The sequence below is a fragment of the Peromyscus californicus genome, unplaced genomic scaffold, assembly GCF_007827085.1.
Source record: "Peromyscus californicus insignis strain IS unplaced genomic scaffold, ASM782708v3 Scaffold_12__1_contigs__length_115047231, whole genome shotgun sequence".
In the NCBI taxonomy this organism is placed as follows: domain Eukaryota; kingdom Metazoa; phylum Chordata; class Mammalia; order Rodentia; family Cricetidae; genus Peromyscus; species Peromyscus californicus.
Window position 1 is genome coordinate 68292320 of NW_026294413.1, and position 24954 is coordinate 68317273.

A 24954-nucleotide genomic window follows, 5' to 3' on the forward strand; every position below is an offset into this window, starting at 1 on the left:
TGCTGCCCATATCCACTTCCTCCATTACCACCACCGAGCACCTTGAGAGACGGGAGGGAAGGACCTTGGGGTGTGGCTCTGCTCCCCTGTCGTACTCCTCCTATTGTGGAGAGCCGGAACCTCAGTGTTACACTGAAGTCAGGCCCAGAACTGGATTGGCGCCTGCCTCCAGGTTCGGGGCTGGGATAGGAGTTGGGATCAGGTTCTGGTTTGGGCTGAGCTTCAGAACAGCTGTGACCAGCTGGAAGAGGTGGTGAAAACTTCTCCCGTGACTCCTGCGGCTTTCAGACTCTCTCTGCCCCGACTCATTTTATTCACAACTGAGTAGGCTCAGAGTCTCAGTTTCCAGAAAGAATGTGTCAGGATACCTTGCCCCACCCCATTAAAACAACACTATTGGTCTCTGTGAATTATATTCTATGGTTCAAAGGCCTTTGGGAATACCCGATCCCATCTGATCCTCACATGCTCTCAGGGATGAGAGATTCAAACATTCCAACTGAAGAAAAAATGTTCCAACTTCCCCCAGGTTACTGAGCTGCGTGCTGAAGCCAGATACTAAACACCTTGCTTTAGTGGTTTAGCTGCTTTTCTTGTTTCTGTATTAATACGAAATGATTAAACAGAGGCCTGGCCATGGTATTAAGATGGGGTTCTACTGAGGTGAGTGCACTGTGTTCTGGCTTTGAAAGCTGCCGGGTACAATCAGGGGTTAGGGCACTGAGCCAGACTTGACTTAGTGGGGAGAGAGGATGACTGATGAAGAGTTTGGCAAACCAGGCATTTTCCTGGTTCTTTGGGACCTGCTTGGGCTCATGTGTGCTCACATACCCTGCCCTTGATGCCCTGCCTCTTCTCGTATCCAGAGTGATACACAAAACAATCTCACAGCGAAGCCCTTTGGCTGACCTGTCACATACCAGCCTTGAATTTTGATTTCCACCGGTGTATGCTGGGGGTGTTGGAAGTGGCGTAAAACCTCTGCTAGGTTCCAGGGCCTGCCAGCTCACCAGGGAAAAACCCACACGATGCTTGGTCTGTTGGCCCTCTTCTGTAATCCCAGCACTTGGGAGGCTAAAGCAGGAAGATTGTTGTGAGTTCAAGATCTGCCTGGGGGCTCTACGTGAAACCATTTCAAAACAAACCAAAAAGGCAGCGTGGGTGGAGGAGACCTTGGAGCGTCCGTTCCTATTCCTGAGATGTCTCTGCCCAGGATGCATTTCCAAAGCCATTGTTGCTGCATCTGTTCCTGGGTCTCTTTTGACAACCCTGTTTTCACTGTTTTCTGATTGGTGGCCCATTGGTAGAGCTGGAATACCAGTGGGATAGAGTAAGAGGTTCTGGCCGGGGACCCAAGCAGTCTCCCTACAGATGCCTGGCCCCTCTTTGCCTTGGGGTGGTCTTAATGACATCTGACGTTTCCTCCCAGAGCCTGAACTAGAGTCAGGAAGTACAGAAGGTAGGTTCCTGGAGCCGGTTGGTCGGGATTCCCAAGAATTCCAGGCTGGAAATGAGGGGAAATGCTCACCTCCAACTGCCAAGATGCTCTCAGTGAAAGAGGGGAAACCACGTAGCCTGGAGAGGACACCCCGCCCACTCAGACCTAAACCTTACCTAAACTTCCCAGCTGGGAGGGGAAACAAGATTATTCCTCTTTTGACCACCTTAATCTCAAACTTAGGAGACAGGAAAAACTAGGGGACACTCATTCTGGGGGCTGTGGAGCAGCTGGATGGAGAGACGGACGGGGGTGCAGTATGCTTTGGGATGTGAGAAGATCTGGTAGAGCTGGCTGGTCAGGGACGGGCAGGTGGAGCCAGTTTGAGGGCCTGACCGCTGATGTCATCTGTCTGCACCCTGGGGTACTGGGATCTTCCTGGCAAAAATGAGTTCCTGGCTCAGAGACCCGTTCCACAAGGCCAAGCCTGGTGGGTACTACAAGAGAGCTTGGCAGCAGGAGCCTCAGTAAGCGCCTCCAGCTTGGAAATAAATCTGCCCTACAGGGCTGTGCGTGGAAGAGGATCCCCCTTCACGACTGCTCTCTGAACACGCAGTGTGGCAAGATTCTCACCTCAGCCCCAGGTCTGACAGGACTTGGCCCGACCCCCCTCCTTAGCATGATCTCAGTTCCTAGAAAGGAGAAAGTCCCGCCCCTACTTGGGGACAGCCCCCAGAGACTGGCCTCTTGACCGCCGACGAGGGATGAAGCAACCACACTACCCCTTTTCCCAGAAGCTCAGCCCCGCCCACCCTCCCCTCATAAACCACCTACCCGGCCCGCCCTACACCTTCCACTCGCGTGGCTGCGTCCAGCCTGTTGGTCCCGTCCCATACGCCTGTCCTGCTCCACCCCGGCCCGGGACCCAGTGGTGCCATCACCAGCACCGCTGCCAGGTGAGAGGCTCCAGCGTCCACCCCAGGGCTGAGCTGCAGGTCGTGGCTGTTGGGACACACAGCCCAGGCTCAGAAAGGAACGCTCTTCAGGGGTACCTGCTGTGGGCTTGAGACCCGGTTTTCGTGGGGCCACCCTGCTTACGCCTGCTGTGCCCTCTCCACAGCTCTGCCTGAAGTTTGGCCTGATGTGAGGAATGTGGGGGACCCTGCTCCCCAAGCCACCTACCTGTCTTTATGGGGAGAACTCTGTTCCATGGTCCTGAGGCTGGACCTCTAAACTGAGAAGCCAGCAGGTGGAGGGACCAGTACAGTGTTTGGGGTTTGGGGCCGGGACAGGTGTACACTTAGGGAACAGAGTGTTTCCTCAGATGGATCCTCAAGAGTTTCTCCACTGGACATTGTTTTTGGATGTGATTTGGGAGTGTTTATAGCAAGGTGAAGAGAAGGGTTTTTTTTCTCTGCAGTATGGAGTGCTGTTTCTGGGTGACTGAATGCAGTCTTTGGGGCATCTCAGGGTTAGAATAAGATTATCTCAGTCACCTAGCTGGTACTGAACCAATTTCTCTGAATAGAGTTTCTGGATGGGTAGGATGGGCATCCTGGGCACAGGAGATCTGAGTGGGTTAAAGCATCCCCTGCCTTTTCTTCGCAGGCACAATGGAAGGTCCTCGCTCAGACGTGGGCCGCTGGGGTGGGAACCCCTGGCAGCCCCCTACCACGCCGTCGCCAGAGCCAGAGCCAGAGCCAGACAGACGCTCGCGTTCCCGCCGAGGAGGAGGCCGCTCCTTCTGGGCTCGCTGCTGCAGCTGTTGTTCCTGCGGGAACAGAGCTGATGATGACTGGGGGCCTGAGCCTTCTGGCTCCAGAAGCCGGGGGTCCAGCTCTCGGGGTGGCCGGAGACCTGAGTCTCGGGGCAGCGCTGTGAACGCAGCTGGAGATGGCACCATCCGAGGTGAGGCCGTCCACCTTAGTGGAGAGGCGAACAGCCTTGGTGGGGTCTAAGATTTATCCTGGCATCTCTAGGGGGCTAGACGACTTCCGGGGGGGGGAAGGTCTGGGCTCCTTGTGGACTCGTCACCGACCCAGGACTCCGGCTTTACAGAGGGAATGCTGGTTGTGACTGGCGTGGATCTGCTGTGCTCACGCTCAGACCAGAACCGCCGAGAGCACCACACGGATGAGTTTGAGTATGATGAGCTGATTGTGCGCCGTGGGCAGCCCTTCCACATGGTCCTCATCCTGAACCGAGAATACGAGTCCTCTGATCGCATTGCTCTGGAGCTGCTCATTGGTGAGTGGGGCCTGGAAGGAGAGGGGTAAGGGCCCTGGACCTGGAGGAAGGGCCGCTGCTAGGTGAGAGAGGTCTTTAAGCTCCTCCCTGGCACTTCTCACTTCTGCCAAAAGAGGCAGGTGCAAGATTCTCAGCGTTCCCCTAGTGGGGATCTCAAGGAGGCCCTGGTGCTGCTGAGCTTTCCCCAAGCTGGCTGTCCTCCAGCCTCCGGGGGCATCTGTCTCACAGCACTTCCTCTTTGCCCTGGCCTGTGCCTTCCAGCCTTGTTGGTTCTGTGTGCCCTTCCTTCTGGGTCTTGCATGTTCATTCCCCTAGCCCCCATGTGTCTATCTCTCTGCCTCCCCATGCCATGGCCCAAGGCAGGTGCCTCCCTCACCATGTTGCTGGGTGACCGTTGACTGCCCAGGCTGGTGATTATGCAGCTGCTGGGGGCGGGTGACTCTTCTTACCCTCTGATTACAGCCCAGCCATGCACACCCCAGCCTCTAATTTCCCAGGTACCCCTACCACCTCCAGAAATGCTCTGGGCTCTAGAAGCTGTGACCCCAAGGGAGCCGGCCACACTACCCTTTGGTATCTGGAGTGTTCTTTCCTATGGGGCAAATGAACTCAACTTAATTTTCCTTCAGTCCAATGGAACAGCGAGGGAGTCAGTGGGTGACAGCGGCCCCAGTCTCCCCTCCCTGCTTGAGTTCATTGTCAGGGGAACAGGTTTGGGATGTTGGACCGGGGCTCTGCCCTGACATGCAGGAGAGCACCGGGCGGCCACCATGCTGCTCTGAGGAGATTGTCACAGACTGGTGTGGTAACCCCACTTAGGGACACACATATTGGCTCATAGACATTTGGGGTGGGGCTGAAGGAAGTCTTAGTGTCTCTCCCATTTCCAGAGCAGCTTTCTCACTACCTGAATGCTGATCTTGTTCCTCTAGGAAACAGTCCCGAGGTGGGCAAGGGTACCCACGTGATCATCCCGGTGGGCAAGGGGGGCAGCGATGGCTGGAAGGCCCAAGTGACCAAGGCCAGTGGACACAACCTCAACCTCCGCGTCCACACCTCCCCTAATGCCATCATCGGCAAATTTCAATTCACTGTCCGCACACGCTCAGAAGCTGGAGAGTTCCAGTTGCCCTTCGACCCTCGCAATGAGATCTACATCCTTTTCAACCCCTGGTGCCCAGGTAAACCAGCTGGGGTCAAGAGCAGGGGGCAAGTAGGTCAGGGCTTCCTTTCCTGGGATCCAGGTGGGTGCCTGAACATCTGGTTATTGGAAAAGACTCACATACCCCAGGAGAGGAGATGGAGGCCCCCCTGTAGAAAAGAGACCCACCTCACTTCTGATGAAGGGCCCTGGCCACAGCCATCCTTCCTTAGAGGGAGCAAGCAATCCTGTCAGGCTAGAAGAATTCCCACCCCCACTTTCTTCTGTGGATATGAGTTCTGCAGACCTGGCTAAGGGGAAGGTAGGGCCCAGGAAGAAAGTGGATAGAATTTGCTGTGTGCTTTTTGGGGGTACAGAGGACTTGGTGTACGTGGACCATGAAGACTGGAGGCAAGAATATGTGCTTAACGAGTCTGGACGAATCTACTATGGAACAGAAGCACAGATTGGTGAACGGACCTGGAATTATGGCCAGGTATGGCTGGGCTGGCTCTTGTGCACTCAAGGGAGATGGAAGTGACTGAGCAGGATGCTAGCCTATGGCTTGAGCATCACTTTGAGGAGCTGTGGTCACCTCTGCCCTCGTCCCTTCCAGTTTGATCATGGGGTGCTGGATGCCTGTCTGTACATCCTGGATCGGAGAGGGATGCCCTATGGAGGTCGTGGGGACCCAGTCAGCGTCTGCCGGGTCATCTCTGCCATGGTGAGCACCCTTGTGTCCTCCTGCCCTGCCCTTTATGGATTTGCCATCCCTGTCCCTACAGAGAGTGTTGGGGGAAAGGGGTTTCATTCCCCTTCTCCCCGACCCCCCCCCCCCCTGCCCCGCCTGTACCACCCCACCTTTCATACGTTCTATTCCAGCTCCTTTGGAATGCGAGCCAAACCCCAAACTTGGCACACCCAGTATTCACATTCCAGTGTTACAGCAAGGGGTGTGGGGGGGCGGGTGTGTTGGAGGAGGGGTGGGTGGGGTGTAGGTTGATGTCTAGTTCCTGAGGTTGAAGGGTTAGGGGCTGGGGAATCCAGAAGATCCTGAGCACCTCCCCAAACCCAGCCACACCCTGTCTTTTCCTGGGCAGGTGAACTCCCTGGATGACAATGGAGTCCTGATTGGGAACTGGACTGGCGATTACTCTCGAGGCACCAACCCCTCAGCGTGGGTGGGCAGCGTGGAGATCCTGCTTAGCTACCTGCGCACCGGCTATTCTGTCCCCTATGGCCAATGCTGGGTCTTTGCTGGTGTTACCACCACAGGTAGTAGAGGGGATGGGTCAGGAACAGCCTGGTCTGTGTAAGGAGGGAAGGGTTCCATTTCTGCCCAGCCCAGCTGTGGCTACAGGATAGGGTGCCACTAAGGGTGGATGATAGAATGGCCTTAATTATCATTAATTAGTGTTAACAACCGAGAGAGGCCTAAGGGAGAGAAAGAAGAAGCAATGGCCAGGGCCTGAGCCAAGCAGGTGGCTCTGTAACCCAAACTGCTCTGTAACCCAAGGCCACCTGGGTCTTCTGACCCCTAAGCCTGGTGGTCCCTCCAAGCTTGTCAAGCTCCGCTTCCTTTTCCTTCTTGCTGATGCCACACCTGCAGCTGAGCTCTGCCCCAGCCCTTAACCCTGGCTCCTCCACAGTGCTGCGATGCCTGGGCCTTGCCACCCGAACTGTCACCAACTTCAACTCTGCCCACGACACAGACACATCCCTCACTATGGACATCTACTTTGATGAAAACATGAAGCCCCTTGAGCATCTGAACCATGATTCTGTTTGGTGAGCACAGGGTGAGGGGTGGCCTGCCACTTGTCCTAAAGATGACCTGAAGCTTGATGCTGAGCCGTGTTAGGGATGGGAGCTGGGGGGACCTGAATGGGAAACTGAGGCCCAGAGCTCCCTCCACACCCCTCTAGGAACTTCCACGTGTGGAATGACTGCTGGATGAAGAGGCCAGACCTGCCCTCAGGCTTTGATGGGTGGCAGGTTGTGGATGCCACACCCCAGGAGACCAGCAGTGGTAAGGCAGGCCTTGCCTGGACCCTATCCTGACACCTCCTCAAATGCCTGAGTGTTAACCCAGGACATGACTGGAGAGCCAAATCCTTTAACCCTACAGTTACCAACTGAACCACCATGCAGCCATTAGTTGATTTTCCTCTTTATTTAGCTACTCGACTTAATTTCATTTTTAAAGTTAATTTTGTTTTATAACTTATAATGATGAATATACTCAGTTCAAAAGTTAAAAAAAGATTCAAGAATATTAAGTAAGAAGTTTCCTTCCCCCTGAAAAGCCAATTGCTTTTTAACTTACATATTCCAGACATAATTTATGAAAGGATACACACACACACACATACACACACACACACACACACACACACGTGTGTGTGTGTGTGTGTATATATATATATGTGTGTGTGTGTGTGTGTCTGAAAAGTCATAAAGGACTGGGTTCAATTCCCAACATAAACACACACACACACACACACACACACACGAAGAAAAGATTATAAGTAATAAATCTGTACATGGAAGGAGAAAACGGAATAGAATTGAATAACATAAGGTATAAAAGTTATTTATTTTGGGGTTGGGGATTTAGCTCAGTGGTAGAGCACTTGCCTAGCAAGCACAATGCCCTAGGTTCGGTCCTCAGCTCTAAAAAAAAAAAAAGTTATTTATTTCTATTTTGGGGGATTCCCACCCCAAAATATGATAATCAAAACAGATCCATTGGAATTTCCAAGGATGGGTGTATCTCTTTCTTCCCAGTCCTGGTTTTGAACCTGGGGCCTTGAGCATGCTCAGGAAGTCTCTACTACCTGTCTTTTTCAACTTCTATTTCAAAAATTCCCTTGGTGATTCTTAAGGCCACTCATCCTTGGGACCCATTCTGTGCCAATGGGCTGCGTGGTACACGGTGGCTCTTGGAGGTAGATAACTTTGTCTGGGTCCCCAGAAGAGGGAACCCTGGCTCCCCTTCCCTTTGTTCCCCTGCTCACTGCATTCATGTACAGTATACAGAAATCAGGGCTCAGACAGGTTCAAAGGACAAACCTCTGTATCATCCCTGCCATGGCCGGGGGTGCGGTGACCTGCCAGCTGCTTATCTCTCCTCTGTACCCACATACACTCTCCATAGCAGTGAGACCTGATGTCCACCCTGCCCTCACACAGCCTCCTCTCCCTCTGGCTTTGGGTCTACCTCCAGGTAACTTGGCCTGTCCCACCAGCTGCCCCTCCTCACCTCCACCTTCCTAGAGTAGATAGCCGTGGCCAGACTTCCATTCTTCTTCTGGCCACTCCCCAGACCACTCCCTGTCAATCATCTATGTAAAAAGGGTCCTAGGTTGCATAACCCAACTCGAAGAAGTAACGGGGCAGGTGTCAGGCCAGGGCTCTGGGCAGGATGGCCAGGACCTAAGTCTACCATGGTCACTTCTTGGACGAGTGATATTGGCAAGGAAGCATCTCACACCTTTGTGTGCTGGGTTCTTTATAGAATACTCTGTGTGTGTGTGTGTGTGTGTGTGTGTGTGTGTGTGTGTGTGTGTGTGTGTGCCATAGGATGTGATTGGGAGGATTAAATAGACACCACGTATCAAAGAGGGCTAGGAGCATGCCTCCGACACCCAGCCCCTGGGTAAATGGAAGCTTTTCCCAGCTGTCTGTAAGATGCCGGCAGCTACCTCACTGGCTGAGCCTGTTTCCCCATCTGGAAAAGGAGGCCAGAGCGTTCGGTGTTAAGATTCCTTCCTGTTGGATAGTGCTCATTTCCTATTTACACTTTCGGTCCCAGCCAGCCTCTTCCAGCCAGCTCATCCTCTCTCAGAAGCCCGCCCGAGTATCCTAAGGACAGTCTCTTCTTTCCCACCATCCTTCTTCTCACTTTGCAGTAAAGAGGTCCGAGGGTGCTGCACAGCTGAGCTGTTTCTGAAATAGTAATGGCAGCATCACAGCCAACCAGAACCCTTGCGGGCCCTGAACTGATTGTGATGAAAGATTGGGGGAGGATGTCCTGAACTCTGAGAACTGTGCACAGAGCAGCCAGCCAGTGCAGAGACTGGGCTGACAGTGGGCTTATTAGGCTGTCTGTCTACTTAGCCCGGCTATCCCCAGGCCCCTCCCACTCCCACCCTGCCCTCTGGGCCTCCTTAGACCCACCACCTGCCTCACTTTCCCAGGCATCTTCTGCTGTGGCCCCTGCTCTGTGGAGTCCATCAAGAACGGCTTAGTCTACATGAAGTATGACACACCCTTCATTTTTGCTGAGGTGAGGGCTGGGCTCCAGGTGCCTCCTCCAGCAAACAGTCTGAAACAGCCAGAGCTCTGGCTTTAGGCCTGAGTCCTCTGGTCCTGACTTCACCGCTGACTGACTAGCTGTGTGACCTTGGGCACGTCACTCATTCTAGAGTCTTAGTTTCCTCAACCGTAAAAAGGAGATAATAATGGCTGCCTTGCTTCCTGTACTCAGGATCAAAAGAGATAATGGATATGGGGCTGCTTCATACGTTGTAAAGCCAGCGAATAAGCATAAGGGAAAACTGTTATTAATGCCAAAATGGGCTGCAAGGAGCCTCCTAGACCAGCTTCCTCCCTGCTCTCTGACTATGGCTGGGTCAGTTTAGAAACTCTCCCAGTTGGGTCCTGCCTGCAGCTCCTGGGGTTGAGGGAAGAGGCCTCTGGGGGTCCAGCCTGCCCCAGACTGGCCCACTCCGTCCTGCTGTTCTTTGCTCTCCCACAGGTGAATAGTGACAAGGTATACTGGCAGCGGCAGGACGATGGCAGCTTCAAGATCGTGTATGTGGAGGAAAAAGCCATCGGCACACTCATTGTCACAAAGGCTATCAGCTCCAACATGCGCGAGGACATCACCCACACCTATAAGCACCCAGAAGGTGACACTCTCCCCGCCCAGCCAGCTCCAGGCTGAGGGTTCCTGCAGAGCATTGGCTTACCCCAGCAATGGCTTAAACTCACCTTTGACCTCAACCCCCAGGCTCAGAAGCAGAGCGGAGAGCTGTGGAGAAGGCTGCTGCCCATGGCAGCAAACCCAATGTGTACGCCACCCGGGACTCTGCTGAGGACGTGGCCATGCAGGTGGAGGCCCAGGACGCTGTGATGGGACAGGATCTGACAGTCTCTGTGGTGCTGACCAATCGTGGCAGTAGCCGCCGCACTGTGAAGCTACACCTCTACCTCTCTGTCACCTACTACACTGGTGTCACTGGGTCTACCTTCAAGGAGACCAAGAAGGAAGTGGCACTGGCCCCAGGAGCCTGTAAGTGCTCCCTCCCCAGCCATGCCCCTACATGGTACTCCCTCCACAGCCACGTCCCTAGATGGTGCTCCCTCCACAGCCATGCCCCTAGATGGTGCTCCCTCCCTAGCCCTGTCCCTAGATGGTGCTCCCTCCCTAGCCCTGCCCCTAGATGGTGCTCCCTCCCTAGCCCTGCCCCTAGACGTCCAAGCACCTTGGCTTTGGACATGGAGGCCCTATAGCACAGGGAGGTATATCTGGGGAAGGCCTGTGATTGTTATGTGTTTTCTTCCCAGCGGACTCTGTGACCATGCCTGTGGCCTACAAGGAATACAGGCCCCACCTTGTGGACCAGGGGGCAATGCTGCTCAATGTCTCAGGCCATGTCAAGGAGAGTGGGCAGGTACTAGCCAAGCAGCACACCTTCCGTTTGCGCACCCCAGACCTCTCTCTTACGGTGAGTGTGGCTTTCTGGTACCCAAGGGGTGAATAGAGAGCAGGAGCCTGAGGCTAAGGAGAATCATGGGCAAGGGGAGAGCACTGAGCCTGAAACAAGATCCCCTGATGAGCCTTCTAGGAGAAGGTTAAGGACCAGACCAGGCCTTAGTCTCCTCATCTGTAAAATGGGTTCTCAGGCCTGATTCTGTGGCTGCCTCATGTTGTAGAATCGGTATGAGTTTCCCCTCTGGTTTTTTTTTTTTTTTTTTTTTTTTTTTTTTTTTTTGGTTTTTCGAGACAGGGTTTCTCTGTGTAGCTTTGCGCCTTTTCTGGGACTCACTTGGTAGCCCAGGCTGGCCTCGAACTCACAGAGATCCGCCTGGCTCTGCCTCCCGAGTGCTGGGATTAAAGGCCTGCGCCACCACCGCCCGGCTCCCCTCTGATTTTTGAGGTGGTTTCTCTCAGGGACATATTGTAGGACTTGGAGAGATTTCAATTCTAACATGTTTCTCCTTTGGGTGCGAAGTATGGGCCCTACATGTCTGGCCAGGGTCTCTGATAAGGGGCGGATTTCTGTTTCCTTCAGTTACTGGGAGCAGCAGTAGTTGGCCAGGAATGTGAAGTACAGATCGTGTTCAAGAACCCCCTGCCCGTCACCCTCACCAACGTTGTCTTCCGGCTCGAAGGTTCTGGGTTACAGAGACCCAAGGTCCTCAACGTTGGGTGAGTCTGATTCTCTAACTGTGGCCAGCCTCCCTTCCTCCCAGGCTGCCCTGAGCCTGGGTTCTGCTTCTCCTTTTGGCCAGGACCCCACAGAGCAGCTTGAGGCCAGAAGGCCATCTCTGGCCGCTCAAGCCAACTCAGCCCAACCCCTGCTCAAGACCGGCTGAGTACCTCGTGTTGCACTAAGTCCCTGCCCTACCTCAACTAATTAGGGAGCTGAAGCTCACATGGGAACCATTAGTAGCCCATCCCTAGCATTTGCCAAGCATGCAAGTGTTGACCATGCACTTTCAGGAATGTTATCTCATCTGGAGATCACACAGGCCCTTTAAAGTACGTTAGAGACCACGGTATAATTAGAAAGAGAGTTGTGATCTCTAAGTTCAAGCCCCTGCTCCCCCGCTCCTGACTAGGTCCCCTTGGCCAGGTGTCCTCATTGCTCTAAGCCTGTGGGGGCTCACTTGCACAGTGACAATTTCAAAAGCCCCTGGGCTGTTTAGTTCAGCATGTGGTATAGTTAGTTAGTCTCCACTACTAGTCAGTTTTGAATTGTTGCCCTCATTACCCCATGGGGAAGCTTCACAGCTCCTAAGGGCAGGCTCTGTTTCCCCTTCGGTGGCACAAACGGCCCAGACGATTAGCTTGCTGCATGGTCTGTGCCGTGAGGACTGAGGCTGGTCTCAGAGAGAGGTGAGCCCTGGCGCTCAGGCCCTCAGTCGGCTTGGATCTGATCTCCGATGGGTGAGGCTCAGGGCCCCGCGAGGGCACAGGGCACTCACGTTCCTGTGCCTGTTGCTATTGTCATCTGGCACAGACACTTGCGGCCCACCCCTCCCAGGAAAAGCATGAAGGGATGGAGAAGGCCGGGGACCTTCTAAGGCAGCTTTCTCCTGACAGGAGTGGGCGTCCTGTTCTAAGGGGGGCTATGAGAGGGCCTAGGGTAGAGCGTCCATCCAGCCTGCCTTTCCCTCATACCTCATGCTGGTAGCCACCGTTTCTGTTTTCATGCCGACGAGGAAGTTCACTGTCTGATTCTTTGGCCTAGCCTGGAACTCAGGGGCTTTGCTATCACAAAGTAGACCCTACAAGGGTTCCTGGCAGCTCAGATGACAGAGTGTAAGATGGGTCCTGGGACATCATCACTCAGCTGCATTCACACCACAATGGCGTCTCTTGCCTTAGGCTCCCTAGAGGCGTACACCCTTGGCAGGTTCACCAAGGTCTTTGACTCTTGGGCTGCTCCCACCAGAAGGACAGGACCACGGTGCTAGGAGGGCTGGCCTTTCTTGTGTGCAGGGCTTGAATGGTCTCCCGGCCCCACCCTCTCAGTCAAGGTCTCCATTGCAAGAGCTGGGTGATGCCTGGTCTGGCAGCCTTCCCTGAACACTCTGCTGCTTCTTGATTGCTATGATTCTAGAGCAGAGAGCCTCCAGGACACTTGGTAGCCTCAAGGGGACACATCAGATTCCATGGGTGTCACTTTGCCTGTCATGTACACATCAAAGACTGTGGTATGGGACCCAATTACACCGCAAGGTGTGCCAACCTGGTGACTGGCCACTTAATAAACATTCCAGGACTCACTCCTCCGGTTGACTGTGTCACCGGGGAGGCTGGAAGTCCTTGGGAATTTCCCCCAGAACCGGAATCACACTCTCTCTAAACCTTTGGCCGGTGTCTATTCTGGAAAGGTAGGTTTGACTTTAGGGAAAAGGCTGGAGCAATTTAGAGTTAAAATTCATTACCAAGGAAAACCAACAAGTGGACGATAATGTCAGCGTCATTTAGAAATTATGCATGCCACAAAGGAGACAGAGGTATGTGTACCTGCCTGTGAGCGATGGAGGGGATGGAGGAGGAGAGAGAACTCTGGGATGTCTGTTGCTGAGGAGAGTTTCAGTACCAACCGGCAGTTAAGGGACAGCCCAGCTTTTACAGCTGACTTGCTATCAGCTTAAACTCAGACACAGCAGGGCGGCAAGGGCCTCACCTGGGTTGTAAGAACAGTCCAGGGAAAAGTCTGACATTCCCACCTGGAAGCTGGCTAGCAGGGTCTTCTTTTGGGAGTGGGGAGATAATGTTAGTGGTTGTAATCTAAAGGTTAACTTCTGAAATATTACAACTCAATTATAGTAGACTTTTGAAGGGTACTGTAAGGCTAAGTAACCTTTCACCTCCCGTCTATAGCGAAACGGGAAAAACTAAGAGCACAAATGTATAGGCAGTCAAAGCATGACCTGTGGAATTATGGGTTCATTTTTTACTTCCTATCATGACACCCACCCACCTCATCTCACTTATTCTGTCTCATGAACCAGCAAGTGAGGACACCGGTCCAGGGGACCCTCAGAAGCAGTCCCCACGCTAAGTGCTTCAGCCCAGGGGACCCTCACCTTCAGAATTAGAGAGCTGGCTCACTCCCTTGGGGTCTAGTGGCCAAAACGGGGACCCCTCCCCAAGGCAATCTTGGGTTGGAATGGGAATCAGAAGTACAGGTTTATGAAGAATCAGGAGATATTCTAACAGGCATGAACTGACTCCATTTAAATGAGCCATGAACATATTTAAAATGCAGGGTGTCAGGTGGGATGGTAAATACCTGTAATTGCAGTACTTGAGAGGCAGAGGTTCAAGGGTTCAGAGTTCAAGGCCAGCCTCAGCCACATAGTGAATTTGAGACTAGTCTGGGCCACATGAGACCCTTTCTAAAAAATCCAATAAATAAAAGAATAAAGTTTGTAGGTTGAAGGAAGAGCCCTGAAAAAAAGAGAGACTCATTTTCTTGGGGACAGGAGGTACTCAGGGGAGCCCTTGCTGAGGCAGTGGTGTGAGCCAGGACTTGGAGGAAGGGTAGGGATGAAGTTGGAGGAAGAGTAGGGATGAAGTTGGCAGAGCTAGGAGCTCAGGGCAGGCATGGTCAACACCGCAGAACATGAGTGAGTTTGGGAGAGATCCGCCATGGGGCTGCTCCAGAGGAGGAATGGTGGGTGACGCCAGGGTGGGAGCTGAGTCAGAATGAGCCTGTATGTCAGGTTAGGGAGTTGACTTCTCTGTCAGTAAGGAAGCCCAACCCTTGAGGGATTTAGTGCACTTCCCCATGACTAGTGGACTGGAGAAAGGCGAGATGGCCAGTGAGTCTGGTGAAATCCTGATTTTCAGAGCTCTCTGAGGAGAGGAGGTCACTGATGCTTGGGTCACACACATACACACAGAGAAATGTAAGAACCTGTCATCTTAAAAGTGTCAATTATCGCCGGGCGGTGGTGGCGCACGCCTTTAATCCCAGCACTCGGGAGGCAGAGTCAGGTGGATCTCTGTGAGTTCGAGGCCAGCTTGGGCTACCAAGTGAGTTCCAGGAAAGGCGCAAAGCTACACAGAGAAACCCTGTCTCGAAAAACCAAAAAAAAAAAAAAAAAAAGTGTCAATTATCCATGCTTGGGGTGACCTTTTCCCTGGATGACATCCTTCTGTTAATTCGGTACCGGAAGCTCTCCCCTCTTTGTGAGGACAGCTGTGGCCCATTTCTTTAGCTTGCTATTCTGGCAAAACTGAAAGCATTTGGGATCCCTGCTGGGCCTCCATGTCTTGCTCTAAAGTGCCCCTGACCTTGAAACCCTGGTGAGATGGGGTGGCTTAGAGCAGGGGCAGGGGGGATGAAAGCAGTCTAGGCCTCTGCCTGTGGACAGCGTCAGCAGTCTCTGTCCAGGTGGGAGCAGGAATGGAGGAGGCCAGGTGCTGGCAGCTGGGTGTGGAGGTGGCCTGGGGTGGAGGCCCTATCGGGGTTGTGGGTGTAGATTCCAGATGAACCCAGGAATGCCTGGATGGCTGCTCCGCCTCTCGCTCTTTGCTTCCTGGCCACTCTGGGTCAGTCTTTGCTCTTGACATTACCCTGAGTTACTCAAGGCTCATTGATACTGTCTCTGTCTACAGGGACATCGGGGGTAATGAGACAGTCACGCTGCGCCAGACATTTGTGCCTGTGCGACCAGGCCCCCGCCAGCTCATTGCCAGCCTGGACAGCCCACAGCTCTCCCAAGTACATGGTGTCATCCAAGTGGACGTGGCCCCAGCCTCTGGAGGTGGAGTTTTCTCAGATGCTGGAGGTGACAGTCGCTTGGAGGAAAGCATACCTATGGCGTCTCGAGGTGGAGCTTAGCCCCGGGCCAGGAGCAATGAGACTGGAATCAGATGAATAAGGACATTGCCCCAACATGGGGGACCACCACAAAGTAGCTCCCCAGGCTCAGGCAGGAAGGCTGGGCACCTGGGGAGGCAGTGGATCTTCACCTGTGCTGATAATAAACTGTTTGTTTTTTTTTTTTAAATGAAGATGCTATTTAGTATACCTACCTGTCAATCTAGGCCAAGAAGTATGGAATCACACTGTGCCGGAGATTTACATGGCATTTTTTGAAGCCCTGGTTCACAACTGTGGCCGGAAGGTAATAGTGCTATGTCAGCCACTCTTGAGATAAACTTGCTTAGTGTCATGGCCACCACACCTCGCCCAAACTGTATTTGCAAATATTCTTGAATAAATTGGGCCTAAGAGCACAGGCCTGTGACCCCAGTTCCTTGGGAATTAGGAGGAGCTAAAGTTTAAGAGCTGCCTGAGTGACAGCGTGAGTTCAAGGTCAGCCTAGGTAACTTAGGGAGACCCTGTCCCATCAAAAGTGAAGAGTACTGGGAATATAGCTCGGGAATACGGGCACAGAATTTGCCGGGTAGGCTCAAAACCCCTGTGCTAGAAAAAGATCTTGTAGAATTTTTATAGAAGTGATTATGTTCATTGTTGAGAGTTAACCAATGACAGGGCCAGCAGGGTGGGTCCGTAGGGGAAGATGCTGTTCTCAAGACTGACGACGACCTAAGTTCCATCCCAGGACCCGCCGGGTAGAAGGAGGGAGCCCGTTCCAGGTCCCACGAGTCGTCCTCTGACCCCACATATGCGCCACATGGCAGCATTCAGAAGCCTGAGGCAGGAGAATCGTGAGCTTGGGCTACACGTCAAGATCCTACCTCAAAAAAGCCAGCAAGCAGCCAAGCATGATGTTCAATCCCAGTTCAAGTACACGTTCAGTTCCAGTGCTTCAGGAGACAGAGGCAGGTAGATTTCTGAGGCCAGCCTGGTCTACACAGTAAGTTGCAGAGCAGCAAGAGATACATAGTAGAAACCCTGTCTCAAAAACAAACAAAAACAACCTCCCCCCATCAAAAAAAAAAAAAAAAGAAGAAGAAGAAGAAGACAAGGTGATAGTCTTGCTCCCAGGCCACTTTCAGGTTCTGAGTCTCAGTGGCTGCAGCCTCCTCTCCGCTCAGCCACGGGGTGCTGGGTAAGTGACTCAGAGCTCCCCTGAAATGCCACTTCTCATCCAGCTATACCTTCCTACACAATCTTAACCATTCCCTGATTTTAAGGACCACTAGCTCTCCAACTTGCTTCTCTCCTGCCTTCTTATACCTCTACCGGATGTCCGGTGGACGCCCAGGTGTGGCTCCCTCCATGACACCCTGCTGCAGCCACTCCTGTCGTGGTCAATGACAGCTCTGCTTCCCCAAATCCTTGCACTTGAAGGAGTGAAGTTGCTCCTTTTTCTTTTGTTTTTTTGTTTTTTCCAGACAGGGTTTCTCTGTGTAGTTTTGGTGCCGGTCCTGGATCTCGCTCTGGAGACCAGACTGGCCTGGAACTCACAGACATCCACCTGGCTCTGCCTCCAGAGTGCTGGGATCAAAGGCGTGCGCCACCACCGCCGTCTGGCCTCTTGATTCTTTCCATTCTTCTACGTCCCACAGCCAGTCTGTGGGCGAGTCTGATGGTTCTGTCTTTCCACGTGTATGCCCAGGAGTTGGCTGTTCCCACTTCATCCTTTCCCTGCATCATTGCCTGGAGCTTCCTGGCTACTCTCCCCACTTGCCTCTTCTTTACCCCTCACTCAGCCACCCCCCAGAATGCGGTGGATGATCACATCAACCCTCTGCTCAAATCCGGGCTAAGCCGGTGCTTATGACTTGTTACTTTGTTTTGTTTGTTTGTTTCTGACACAGGGTTTCTCTGTGTAGCTTTGGAGCCTGCCCTGGATCTCACTCTGTAGCCCAGGCTGGTCTCGAACTCACAGAGATCCCCTGCCTCTGTCTCCCAAGTGCTGGAATTAAAGGCGTGCGCCACCACCGCCTGTGACTTGTTTCTTCCTCGCCTCCAGTCTCGGTCCTTGTCTGGCCTTCACCTTTTGGCTTTCTTGGCTGTGCTTCTGTTTCAGGGACTCTGTGACTTCATCCTCTCCTGGAGAAGCCCTTCACCAGGTACCTCACAGTATATATCTAACTCTTTGTATGACTGGCTTGAAGCAAATTCTCTTTCCCAATCTGCCCATCAGAGTCCAAGTTTCAAACTTGCAATCCTCCTGCCCCAGATCCCCAAGTGCTATATTAAAAACTCACATATCTGGCTAAATTTTTTTCTTTTAGATTTATTTTATGTATGTGTGTGTGTTTTCTGCATGTATGTATGTGTACCGTGTGTATGTCTGGTGCCTGTGGAGGTCAGAAGAGGTCATCAGATGCCCTAGAACTGGAGCTGAGGCTGTGAATCACTATGTGGTGTTGGGAGCTGAACATTAATCCTCTGCTAAAGCAACAGGTGCTCTCAACCACTGAACCATCTCTCCCGCCCCCATGTATTTTTCATGGAATGTTATGTATTCATGGCATCAGGCTTTTCATATTGTTTCAATTTATAAGTGGATGGGGGGAAAAAAGAAATAAAAAAAGGAGGACATGACTCCTCCTAGGTGTGGAGGAGGAAAAACTTTTGTAGCTATGAGGGAGAACATAGCCAGAGGTAGAGACATGTGGGAGAGTCCAGAGTGAGCGTGACCCTGAGCCAGGCCTTGTGAGGAGTGGGGGTATAGGAGACAGGAGAGGCAGACCAAGAGGCCAGGAGGGTAAAGGGTAAAAAGGGCTGGCATAGCTAAAATGACTGGATTGTATGGGGAAGAACTGCTAGGGGAAGGGCAGCCCAACTCCTGGGCTGGAGAGGGCAGGGTAGAGGGTGGGGTATGCCAGCCAGGCATGCCCTGTAACAGGTAGGGACTGAGAGATGCTGGGACAACCTGGTGGTCAGTCAGGTCCACTTTGATACATTAAGTAGGCACCTCAGCCTTTGTCCCAGCTTTGAGACCTAAGCTTACTCTAAATTAGCAGCTTTCATACGACTTTAAAAGTGACTGACACAGCCGGGTGTGGCGGCCCATTGCTTTAAACCCCTACCCAGAATCGGAAACAGGCAGATCTCCAAGCTGGAGGCCAGCCCAAGGCTACATAGTGACACACGTTTTTTGTTTCATGTTGTTTTTGCGAGACAAGGTTTCTCTGTGTAACAGTCCTGGCTGTCCTGGAACTCACTCTGTAGACCAGGCTGGCCTCAAACTCACAGAGATTCACCTGCCCCTGCCTCTGCCACACCTGGCTGTTTTTGTTTGTTTGAAAGCAGCTAATTTTTAAAATGTAACAGGCTTGTTTTCTGTTGTTTTTTTATGCTAAGTAATCTTGAACTGCTTAAAAATGTCCAAAAACAATAGCTAGATGGCTTATTGGGTAAGCCTGACAACCGAGTTTGATTCCTTGGACCCTCCCGTGGTGGAAAGAGAGAGTTGACACCAGCAAGCTGTCCTCTGACATCCATGCAAGTGCTATAGCATGCACATGACCCTCCCTCACACACACCCACAAATAAATAAATGTAGACAAAAATGGAAGTATCCAGAAGATTGGGTGGTATAGTAGCCCATGCCTATAATCCTAACAGTTGGCAGGCAGAGGCAGGAAGATTTCAAATTTGAGCCCAGCCTTGGCTACCTAGAAACACTATCTCAAAAAAATAAATAATAAAGTATATGGGATGATGAATGATTATGTGCATGTACTAAAATTATTTTTAAGATTATTTTATGTGTATGGGAGTTTTGCCTACATGTATGTATGTGTACCGTGTGTGCACATGCCTAGTGCCCCTAGAGATCAGAAGATGGCATTGGGTCCCCTGGAACTGGAGTCACAGATGGTTGTGAGCCACCATGTGGGTGCTATGAACCAAACCTGGGTCCTCTGCATTCTTTGTATGATTGACTTGTTAGCAAATTCTTTTTTCCCAATCCGTCCATCATAGTCCAAGCTTTATGCGCTCTTAATCACTGAGCTATCTCTCCAGTCCCCAACTTCTAAGAGATTTTTTTTGTTGTTGGATTTTTCAAGACTGCAACCCATAGATCCAGGGAGGCAACCTAGCAGGGAGGACCCTAGGATGACTGTGGCTTATAATAAGTTTTGGTTTTGTCCAATCACTGGGCAAGCTTTAGTGAAACATTTCACTATTAGGATAAGAATTTGTACTGTATCAAGCTGATGAAAGAAAATGCTGGCTGTACTTTCAGGAGGGGAGGCTACAATCTTATTAGATTATGGATTAGCCTATAGAAAAATGTCTGCCATAAATCAAACAGTGAAGGGGAAGATGAATAGGAATCTCACTTACACAACTTAAGTAAAACATAGCTCTCTGAAAAAATAAAAGAAAATAAATAAATAAAAGAAAATACATATTTACTTTAAATTAATTCCTTTATCGTTTTCTGATGTAGCTGGTATTTGGTTTTAATTGGTTTTGTAAACTAACTGCTCACTGTCAAGTTCATCTTGTGACAAAACAGTCTAGGATGTTGTTGCTTTAGAATACAGTTTGAACATTAAGGTTCTCAATGCAGCAGCTAGCTTGTCTTTTGTAATTGCTTAGTAGAATTTATCCTCAAACCGCAGAATTATAGGCCATGGAGATATCTTTGTTGAGAATTCTTTTCTCTATTTTATCTGTTTTTTACTGGGTGGCGGCGCACACCTTTAATCCGGAGGCAGAGGCAAGCGGATCTCTGAGTTCAAGGCCAGCCTAGTCTACAGAGTGAGTTCCAGGACAGGGTCCAAAGCTACACAGAGAAACCCTGTCTCGAAAAAGGAAAAATAAATAAAATGACTTTTATTTGGAAAAAAAAAAGACAGGGTTTCTCTGTGTAGCTTTGGAGCCTGTCCTGGAACTTACTTTGTAGACCAGGCTGGCCTCGAACTCACAGAGATCCGCCTACTCTGCCTCCCAAGTGCTGGGATTAAAGGTGTGCACCACCACCGCCCTGCTTCCAGCTCCATTCCACTCTTAACAAGGTCTGCCCTCAAAAGTAACTAACTCCAGGGCTGGAGAGATTGTTCAGTGGTTAACAGCACTGGGTGCTTTTCCAGAGGACTGAGGTTCAGTTCCCAGCACCCACATGGTGGCTCAGCCAGTTGTAACCTTCAGTTCAGGAGATCACAAACCCTCTTCTGACCTCTGCAGACACTAGGCTCACACTTGGTGCACATACATACATGCAAAGCACTCATATACATAAACTAAATAAATCTTTAAAAAGAAAGAAACACACACACACACACACATACAGAGAGAGAGACAGAGACAGAGACAGAGACAGAGACTGACTGACTATATCTGGGGTCACTAAAAGCCTAGTTAAGCTGGAAAAGGGGAAGTTCCTCGCTCTAGTTCCTCCCACCTTTCACAAGGGGCACTCAACTCCAGCCTACTCTGGCTCTCCTGTGTTCCCTGGAAGAAGACTAGGATATATGGGCCTAAGAAATACTTATGAGAGTCACAGCTCTTAGCACAAACTCTAAATGACACCTACCTAATGTAGGACAATAGAATGCTCCCACCACCCTACCCTCTCAGGCTCCCCCCTTAATCACAAGAGCTCTTGGAGGTTCTGGTGAGATGACCCAGCAGGCAAAAAGCACTTGCTGTGGATTGATCCCGGGGACCCATGTAAAAGTGGCTGGAAAGAACTGGTTCCCCAAATGTGTCTTCTCACCTCCGTGTGTGCATCATGGTGCATGTGCACCCAAGAAAAAATAAAAAATTTAAAAAGAAAAAAACAAATAAGAGCTCTCGTATAACAACAGGAATATAAGGGAAAGAATGGCACATCTTGGATGTTAAGAAGTTTCTAGAAGCCAGACATAGTGATGCATATTTAAAGCCTCAGCATTTGGGAGACAGAAATACGAGGATGGAAAGTTCAAGGCTAGCCTCAGTACACAGCTAGTTTCAGGGTAGCCTGAACTACATGAGATTCTGTCTCAAGAAAAAACAATGAGGAGAGATGGTGTCTTAGTTAGGGTTTTTACTGATGTGATGAGACACCATGACCATGGCAGCTCTTATAAAGGAATACATTTAATTGGGTGGCTTACAGTTTCAGAGGTTCAGTCCATTATCATCACGGTGCAACATGGTGGTGTGCAGGCAGACATGGTGCTGGAGCTGAGAGTACTACATCTTGATCCAAAGGCAACAGGAAGTCAACTGAGACACTGGGTGGTGTCTTGAGCATATACAAGACCTCAAAACCCACCTCTACAGTGATATACTTCCTCCAATAAGATCACACCTACTCCAACAAGGCCATACCTCCTAAAATAGTGCCACTCCCTTTGGGGGCCATTTTCTTTCAAACTACCACAGATGGCTCAGCAGTTAAGAGCATTTGCTGCTCTTGCAGAGGACCAAGATTTGGTTCCCAGCACCCACATGTCAGCTCACAAGAGTCTGTAGCTCCAGTTCCAAAGAATGAGACACCCTCTTCCGGCTTCCATGGACACTAGGCACGCACACGGTGCACATACATACATACATGCAGGCAGAACACTCATATACATAAAATAGAAATAGTTGAAAAGAAAAAAAAACAACAAAAGCAAAATCTAAGAACTTCAAAGACAAGAGATGTGCCAATAATAAAAAGTACTAGAGGAATTTTAGTCTGTAACATCTACAGGGGCAGTGAACAGTAAACACAGCCTAACCTCTAGCCAAATACACACAAAAACCTTGCACTAAAGACTGACGTCCTCAATTCCTTTAATCCACACGTCTGAAGTTTCACAAAAAAATTATTTGACACACTAAAAGGAAAACAAAACCTACACACAGTTTGAATTGGCAGAGCAAGCACCAGAACCAGACTCAGATATGGCAGACATAATGGAATATTATACCAAAAATTTCAAAGCTATGGCCAGTATACTCCTGCTTCTGACAGGAAATGTGGACGACAAGGAAGAACAGGTAGGTAATATGAACAGAGAGAGGAAATTCTAAGAATGAACCAAAAGGAAACAACGTCGTTACAGGAACAAAGAGTGCCCAGGCTACTCAACTGATTGAACCATCACTGAGTGTGAAGAAATAATTGTCAATGGAAATACCCAAAACTAGGGCTCAGGATGTAGCTCAGGTGGCTGAGTACTTACCCAGCATGCACAGAGCACCAGCACCACATAAGCCAGGAGTGGTGGTGCACACCTGTAACCTCAGCACTTGGGAGGCAGAGGGCAGGGTCAGGAGTTCCAGGACATCCTTGCCTACATAGCAAGTTGTAGCCAGAAGTTTCTTTGGTCCCACCCATCCCTGAGGTCCCGCAGCCGCTTATAAAACAATCATTCAGAGGCTTATATTAATTACAAACTGTATGGCCAATGGCTTAAGTTCCTTGCTAGCTAGCTCTATCATCTTAAATCAACCCTATTCTATTCATCTGTTTTGCCACATGACTGTGGCATTACCAGTCTACTGGCGTCTTGCTCCTTGGGCGGCAGGCTGGTGTCTCTCCCGCCTCTGCCTTTCTTCTTCCTGTCTCTCTCTTGGATTTCCCACCTGGCTATAACCTGAACTGCCATAGGCCAGAGCAGCTTCTTTATTAACCAGTCATAGCAACACATATTCACAGCATACAGAAAGACATCGCACAACAGCAAGTTTGAGGGAGATATGTATATATATATATATATATATATATATATATATATATATATATATATATATATATATATAAAATGTATATATGTATGAATTTGTCTAAAAGCTGGGCAATGGTGGCACACACCTTTAGTCCCAGCACTTGGGAGGCAGAGGCAGGAGAATCTCTGTGAGTTCCAGGACAGCCAGGGCTACACAGAGAAATCCTGTCTTGAAAAACAAAAACAAAACAAAAAAACTTGTCTAAAAAGCTAAAATGTTTCTAAAATGAAATGCAAACAATAAACAAAGGTGAAAAAGATATAATACCCAAGAAGTGTTACACTACAAAGGTGTAGCCTAAGATTGTGGAATTTTGTCCTCTGAGAACAGCCATTGCTATTTTAACCAGAGCAACTTCCTATAAGAGCCAGCTGGATGCTGTTCATATTCCTCCAGGGAATAAAGTGGTGGGAAGAGGCCTGAGACCCTCACCAGAGTCCAGCCCCCTCTCTCCCGTGCCTCCCTCCTAGCTGTGTGGAATTCTGCCCCAGCTGCATGTGTCTTTGGAGATGACAGTATAGAATGTGGAAGGTTAACTGAAAAGAGACTTCCGTCTGCACAGCTGTGGAGAAGCTGTCATTCATGTCAGGGTGAGTCTTTTCGGTGACGTGCTGTTTGGGGGTCATCTCCGCTCCTGTGAGTAAACACCCAGAGTCACCAAACTAGACTTGGACAGAATCATTACTTTGCTCTGTCACTGTGGTCCGGTTTGGGATCAACAGGTGGTGTTTCATCTCCCGCCATGCAGCACATACACCCCGTGAGGACAAATGATGAAGGAATCTTGGAAGCAATGACAGAACTGTCCAAAAACAATGTCAGACATAAACACAGATCCAGAAAACTCAGACTAGCAAGCGGAATAAACCCGAACACAGATCTAAATGATACTCAGACTGCACATACACAAAATCAAAGACACACACACAAAATACAGAAACAAGCAGAGAGTAGAGGAGAAAAGCAGGCCAGGGAACACTGTCTAATGACCATCAAGGTTAAGAATTAAATTAACTCGCAAAATAAAAAAAAAAATTTAGCCGGGCGGTGGTGGCGCACACCTTTAATCCCAGCACTCGGGAGGCAGAGGCCGGTGGATCTCTGTGAGTTCGAGGCCAGCCTGGGCTACCAAGTGAGTTCCAGGAAAGGCGCAAAGCTACACAGAGAAACCCTGTCTCAAAAAACCAAAAAAAAAAAAAAAAAAATTTTAAAAAAAAGAATTAAATTAACTCATACAAAAAAATAGAAATAAATAAAAAAGAAAAAGTAAAGAAATTAAGGGGAACTGGAGAGGAGGCTCAGCAGTTAAGAGCATGGGCTGCTCTTCCAGAGGACTTGGGTTCAATTCCTATGGCATCCACATAGCAGTTCACAACTACCTGTAACTCCAGTTCCAGGGGATCCACTCTCACACAGACATATACATAGGCAAAACAGCAATGTACACAAAATAAAGATAAATAAATAATCTAAAAAGAGAATTAAACCAAGGGGCTGGAGGGACAGCTCAGCAGTTTAGAGCACTGACTGATCTGACAGAGGACCTGGGTTCATGTCCCAGCATCCATATGATGGCTCACAACCATCTGTACCTCCAGTCCCAGGGGACCTAATATCCATCTGTCCTCTGTGGACACTGCACACCCATGGTACACAGACACACATTCAGACAAAACACTGGCATTCATTAAATAAAAATAAATAAAATCTCAAAAGAAAGAATTAAGTTAATATGTACTAATTTTAAAAAAGGAAATGAATTTCTCAGGTTTAAAAACAACGGATAACTAGAATGG

At 50.2% G+C, this 24954-nt stretch overlaps 1 protein-coding gene across 1 annotated transcript; it reads left to right on the forward strand.

The window, feature by feature from the left end:
- Positions 1–93: 93 nt before the first annotated feature.
- Tgm1 (transglutaminase 1) lies at positions 94–16462 on the forward strand. The gene is made up of 15 exons (XM_052733150.1): positions 94–2394; positions 3047–3346; positions 3497–3685; positions 4618–4866; positions 5204–5322; positions 5443–5550; positions 5927–6101; positions 6476–6614; positions 6752–6855; positions 9026–9114; positions 9586–9739; positions 9841–10122; positions 10398–10558; positions 11126–11262; positions 15193–16462. Exons 2-15 carry the CDS (start codon positions 3052–3054, stop codon positions 15416–15418), a joined length of 2427 nt encoding a protein of 808 aa, XP_052589110.1. The 5' UTR covers positions 94–2394; positions 3047–3051; the 3' UTR covers positions 15419–16462.
- The last annotated feature ends 8492 nt before the right edge of the window (positions 16463–24954 follow it).

Excerpts from the sequence above, each read along its gene's own strand:
- Tgm1 (XM_052733150.1), top strand. The coding sequence starts at position 3,052 with ATGGAAGGTCCTCGCTCAGACGTGGGCCGCTGGGGTGGGAACCCCTGG. Across the intron at positions 5,551-5,926 it reads GCCGGGTCATCTCTGCCATG|GTGAACTCCCTGGATGACAA; the intron begins GTGAGCACCCTT and ends TTTCCTGGGCAG. Across the intron at positions 6,102-6,475 it reads TGCTGGTGTTACCACCACAG|TGCTGCGATGCCTGGGCCTT; the intron begins GTAGTAGAGGGG and ends GCTCCTCCACAG.